Consider the following 6,462-nt stretch of genomic DNA (forward strand, 5'->3'; position numbering starts at 1 on the left):
TCTTTGAGATAAGGAAAAATGTGAATCTTATGTCAGAACCAGTGAGAGGATGTCAAGCCCACTAAGGTCAGTGGTGTTTGTCCGCAGGGAATTATCATGAGTTCAAGCTTTGTTTCTTAGTTATATCTGTACCTAGGTTTGGATTGGTTTAATTTTGTCTGCTAGTTATTCTAAATTTCAGTTTAGCAGCGAGCCAAAAAGATTCTAAAATCGATAGCCAATATTTGAAATCAACCTTTTTAGCTCCCTGAAAGCAGCTACCATCAGAAGACTTGGTGTGATCTAAGCTTGCTTCCACTAAATCTAGAATAAGCGTCCTTACTGAAGGACAAAACACTTTTTAAAGTCACTGACTTTTAAGCTTTTTAGTTGATATTGATATGGCATGTATTCCTCTCATTTGCTCAAAACCTACATCTATTTGACTTCTTTTTTTTTTTCTTTATCAGGGGATAGGCGAAGCAGGACTTTTCTTGGGAAGCTCTGTGTTCTTTGCTTTGAGAGATGCAGTAACTAGTGTGAGGAATGAAAGAGGACTGAAAAAGACCTTTGCACTGAACAGCCCTCTGACTGCTGAACAAATACGGGCAAGCTGCGCAGATGACTTTACTGAGATGGTAATAAGAAGGTGGAGGAAGGGTCTGTTTAAGTATCTCTGGGTAGAATTGCATACTGCTTTTGGCACCCTTGAATGGTGGGCTGCCTAATGATGTCTCCTATTGGTCATGCTTTGTATACAGCAATATCATATAGCTCCTTGTAATTGAAATGTCTGGTAGCAGGTCTCAGTCACACAAGTTACTCCAACAAATGCCATTCAAGCATTGTATTGGAATTTCCCTGGTTTTTTATAATCTTTTTTTTTCCTTTGAAATTTATATAATTTTCACAATCCCCTCTTTCCCTGAAGCCTCCTCCTTTCTTCTGTATGTCAAATCGTATAGAGGATTAAATAGCTCATCTTATTGACATGCAATGGATCAGCCTCCAAGCATTTTCAGTCTTCTTCCAGGTGCTTTCCCCCAGTGACTTGCACTCTGGCACTGTCACCTCATTCTGGTACTCCTTGCTATGCCCAGTACTCTTTGGGAGAAAAATAATTAACTCAGAGCTAACAAAAGGATATGGAAGAAAAACAAATGAGGCAATACACTTCTTATAATGCTGATCCTTTATATTCTATGTTTTCTGCAACTGTTCACTAGTCATATTCCCACTGCTATTACAATTCTTTTTCTGTGTAAGTTTTTATTTAGCCTATGACATCTGTGAAGCAAGGCCCTTGTCAGCATATAAATCCATACTGTGCCTGAAGTTCTGCCATAGAAACTCTTGAGCTCTCACTCACAGATTACTCCTGTAGTATTTCTGTGGTCATGGTGGGGCATCACTGGCCCCCAAATCAATAGGTTCATGGGCTTACTCTCATCGCAGGAGCTTGCAGGAGGTGAGGTCCACCAGTGCAGAGACCATGCTTCTCCATCCCTGTGTCCCCCTGACCCCAGTTATCACTGACCTTCCTTCCAGCCATCTTCTGTAGGTATCTCCTGTAGAACACTGTGAAGTGACTTGGAGGCACCTGGTAAGGGCAATATTGGGAGTTTGCCGGTCAAATAATATTAACAAGTCACTCTTTTCATTTCTTGCTTGTTCTCTTAGATGAAAAACAATGAATCTGCTTCCTCCACTCCTCGAGCCATATCTGTATGAATGACAAACCAGAGTGCACAAGACCTGAATGGAATGGAACGGAATGGAATGGAAAACTGATTTTCTGCCCCAAAACACACTAATCAACACACAGATAAATGTACTTTCTCATTTTCAGAATAGAATCAGCTACCAAAAATATGCATATTACATCTTCTATCCTTATCTTCATTCTCCATCCAGTATATTCATTACAGTACTTCGCTTAAATTACTGCATTTAATTGCTAGAAATACATCTCCTGCATTTGAAGCGTGTATCTTCAACAAGCTGCTGAACAGCTCAGCTCAAATGCTGCAGGAGAAGAAAGTTAGGATGAAGTATAAAGGTATGTTAGATAACACTGCCACTTATTGCCCTTAACAACTTCATATGATAAATGGCTTTTTAATGGCTTCAGTTAATTTTCTAATTTAGATTTGAGTCTTGCAGTAGAGCATGAGTGCAGAGATCTTTGTCTGTTGAAGAATCAGAACCTTGTTTGTTGGATTCAGTCCCTTTTTGATCAGAAGTGATGCTCTAATTTGTAGTAAAGCTGCTTTAGATTCTTTAGGCACAGACATCTTTGTGTTAAAAACATGCGAGAAACAAGAGTTATGATTTTCTTTTGCTATGCCAGGCAAATTGCTATGGTTGACCTACATATATAGGAGATGAATTTTATCCCAAATGTTGGAAGAGTCACTTAGTTGCAATTTCCACTGGAAGCTTTCTTTTTCTCATGGAGCAAGCCAAAAGCCTCTGAACTTAATGGGAAAACTCACATGGAGTTCAGTGTGCTTTGAATAGGAGACTGGATGAACCTGTCTCTGGGAAGGATTCTTAAGCAGTGCTTAATCCTGTGCTCAGGACTATATTGAGCCATGAAAGTACAGTTAAGAGCTTTCTTCCACTCTTGACCACTCCTGTGCTAAAGAAGTTAGGAAAACCTTAATGAGATCAAAAGATGATCTGCAAAGATCAGTCATCTGATGCTGCCTAGGGTGCAGTGGGATTAGACCACACCCAGGTAGCAGCACCTGGAGAAAACAGGAAACTATAAAGCAGCAGTGTATTAAATGGTAACAGAAATTCTGGTGTTATTAAGTTTGAAGTATGTATATATTTGCAACGTAAGATGAGAGCAAGAAATTACACAGAATATATCAAAGTTAATATATTATGAAAGCTCCAGCCAAAATACTCAGACTTCAGCATCAGAATCCACAATATTGAACTGACTGAGAACTTCAGCCTTTCCCCCTCTTGAAGTGCAAAACTGAGATTTCAGTTCTGAACGCACAAACACACAAATACACAAATCTCCATGGTATTTGAATTTGGGGCTTTGATCTGGGATACATCCTAACACAGAGAAAACACTTCACTTTTTTATTGAGTCTACAGAAGTTACCCAAAGTAACACCTGAAAAATTGCAGCAGGTTCTTTGATAAGAAAGTAGAACTGGGAAAAGCAGTAGTTTGTACGTTCAATGTGTGGTTTCAGTGAACCTCTGCATCAGTTATTCCTTGCTGAGCGTGGTGATTGCTCTTCCAGTTACTTACAGGTCAGATAGTTCCAGAGCCATGAAGACTGCCATTTGTAATGAAAATAAATGGCTTTGATTTGTTTGACATGTCAGCGTGTAGGCTCGTATTATTTCACTGCTCCTCAGTTTTCCACATACTGTTTTCTCTTCTTGCCTTCCATCACTTTTAGGAGTTGACACTGTATCTGTAACAGGAATCAGGTTAGTAGGTTAAACTGGTTTTGCATTGGCTATTAAGATATGAAGTCTTTATTGTTTCAATTTGTTTGTCTCTCTGTAACCACTATGAGTAGGTAAAATTCAACTGCTTAAACATAGGTGTCTAGACCATGTTAGATGTCATAAGGCAGCAGAGGCATAGGAGAACACAGGACTGGAAGATATGACATAGCAACTGGAGGCCGAGCAGGTTATAGCAAATCATCTGAAGTGGCACTAGAAGTGTGGTTTAGGCAGCCGAAGGCCCATTGGTTTTTACTTCTTTTTCTTCACTTTCTTTGTATTAAATTGGCTTTTATATATTGTAAGAAAGTCAATAAATCAAATAAAATCTGAATGCTGCTGCCATAATTAGTTTTTCTGATTTGAAACATCTTCTTAGTTTCACTGCATGGGCTTGTTAATGACAGCTCACAACCCCAGGTATTGATAACAGTCCCAAAACGTGGGTAAATCCTGGGATATGCTGGGATATGCATGGAAGCTAGAAATATCAGCAATTAAACAACCTGACAGATGATACTATGGCTACGTGGGATATTATGAAAGAAATTTTCTTAGACTATACAGGTGTTAAAGAGGGGGGTTTTGTTACATTTTTAATATTTTTTAAAATGTGCAGACTCAGAGGTCTAGATAAGCAGAAAGGTTAGGGCTCCAAAGGCACTGACACATTGGATGGCTATTGATACATTAACGTGCACTGTTCAGAAACACCCAAACTGGAGATGGTTGAGAAGAACTCTTTCTACTTATTTTCTTCATGAAGGAAGTGTTTCTATCACTATCCACCCTTCGTACTCCCATTCTGTGTGTGTGTGTAACCTTAATCACCTAACATAAATACTAGGTTCTGGTTTGGAGACCTAGTACTCTGAAAATTAGATCTAGTATTGGGTCTGGTTCTTTCTCTTCTTAGGCCTTTGAACCTGCATCGTTGTACCTACAACACGTGGAATACTGTAGCAGTGCTGCAGTTGGCAGGACCCATTAGGGCTTTTGCCTGCAGGACCTAGTGACTGACATCGCTTCAGTGCTTGCATTGTGGTAGCTCTCGGGCATACATTAGGGGCTAAAACACAAAAGCAGCAGCATATCTCTGCTGAGAATCATTTTCTTTCCTTCTAATGGAGAGTGGTAGAAGATCTGGGACTGACTACTTTGTCCTGCAAGCCTACTCTGACTCGAAATACAGAGACCTTTGCTGTAAAATGTAAAAATGGTAAATGAAACAAAAGACATGAACATACACAAATGGAGACTTTTGAAAGACATATATATAAGTCCCCTTCTAAAAAAAAAATAAAGGCCAGCTGTAAAAGCATTTAAAGATTAATTACCTTGTTTCCTGGACACGCATCCAGAGAAACGGATAAGAATCTAGAATCCCAGATTAGGGGTTGGGATTTTTCTCTCTAAGAACATTAATATATCTAGAGTATGGTCATCTTACAATAGCACCCACAGCAGTCAGGGTATAAAGCTGGCATGGCACAGAGATAACCAGAAGGAAATTTTAAATGTGTGTGTAGTAGTAATCTTGACTTTGTTAAAACTTGGTCACTCTGCAGGAAAAAAAATATAGATAGTTCAGGTCAGTGACAAGCTAAAATGAGAAGCATGGCTCCACAGCTTGGCATTTGACACCCCACAGAAGTGGGTAATGTTGCATGTCCTCAGTTCTAGCTTCAGGAATTCCTACGTATTCTAAATTCATCAGTTACTGGATAATATAAAAAAAACAGGCCTGGCACTTGTAGCTCAAATGCAGAAGTCCCCCTTCACAGTTAAGTGCCTTATCTCTTAGGTTACAAGGTTAGAATTAGAGGGCTCAAATTCTTTCCAGGTTATTTCAGCTCACCAGAGAAGAATTGGAGTGGGGAGCAGGAGTAGAAAGTTTGGTGCATTAGCATCTGAACATGTATTAATTGCTGAGAAACAACATACATTACGCTGGCTCCTCCCCATCTACTTAATTTGATGCTCAGTCTGAAAATAAATTCTGCAGAACAAAGCAAACTCAGTTGATCTTCAGGAGCATATAGCATTTAATTAATTTCTCTTGATGTGTAAAGCTTTGTTTTTCAGACTTTAATGCAATAGCATGGCTTGTCCCCAACAGATGAGCTTGTCTTTTTTGTGAATGGCAGGAAGGTAAGTTTTTTAATACTTTTTTTTGAACAACAGTGCTTTAATGTTTACTGTTCATATTCAGCAAAGCTGTTATTCTGGGGCAACAGTTTATTCGTGGATAATCATCTCTTGTCTGTGATCTTACATATAGCATCCTGCATTCTACCACAGTTTTTACAAAGTTTGAGTGACATTGTGTCACCCCTTATATCAACAGAATTTTTAGAATTATAATTAGATATCTGTTTATTAAAACCTTATACTAATATACTCCTAAAGTTGGTGTAGTTGGAGTAAATACATCACTAGTAAAAGAATATGCTGCTTACTAATATAGTTTCAGTAATTCACCAAAAGAAAATAAGTTAATTTTCTTGTGTTCTTGATGCCAAAAGCTCACATTTCATTTTCTAAGATGTTTTGTCACCTTTTCTTACTTCGCTTGTCAAGTGAATGAAAAATCCTATTAACAAACACATCACCCAAAATATATTATAAGCTGAAATGAAGGGATTTTATTTCTTTGTTAAAAAACAAACAAACCAACCTTGCTATGTATTTTTCTAGAGATATTTTTCAGTTGTTTGGTCAACATTTTTACTCTAGAGAGAGAGTACTGGCTTTCTTTTTTTACCAGGTGAATTAAGGAAAAGTAATTCAATTTTTTTCTATCATTATATCTGTCATTACATGCCACCTGTGCTTAAAGGCATACCCTGAAACCTTATTTCACTCCGCAGTTCCAAATAAATTCCTGAACTAGTTCATGTTGTCTTACACCTGGTAAATTGGAGCACGCTGCTGGTATAGCAGAACTGTTGAGAGAAGCCTGAGGTTCAGTGTCTTTTCATTCTGCAGTGATGGGTCTTAA

At 38.4% G+C, this 6,462-nt stretch overlaps 1 protein-coding gene across 7 annotated transcripts in view; it reads left to right on the forward strand.

The window, feature by feature from the left end:
* The window catches only part of AOX1 (aldehyde oxidase 1), a 46,297-nt gene extending 42,488 nt beyond the window's left edge, over positions 1-3,809 (forward strand). For 6 of the 7 annotated variants that reach the window (XM_052791553.1, XM_052791548.1, XM_052791552.1 and 3 more), the window contains 2 exons: positions 450-617; positions 1,660-3,809. In XM_052791553.1, the coding sequence (XP_052647513.1) occupies positions 450-617; positions 1,660-1,710 (219 nt within the window). In that variant the 3' untranslated portion in view covers positions 1,711-3,809. Of the gene's footprint in view, positions 1-449; positions 629-1,659 lie in introns of all 7 variants that reach the window. The other variant, XM_052791549.1, reaches the window with a different exon arrangement.
* Positions 3,810-6,462: the final 2,653 nt, after the last annotated feature.

The sequence above is a fragment of the Harpia harpyja genome, chromosome 7 (assembly GCF_026419915.1).
Source record: "Harpia harpyja isolate bHarHar1 chromosome 7, bHarHar1 primary haplotype, whole genome shotgun sequence".
Taxonomy (NCBI): domain Eukaryota; kingdom Metazoa; phylum Chordata; class Aves; order Accipitriformes; family Accipitridae; genus Harpia; species Harpia harpyja.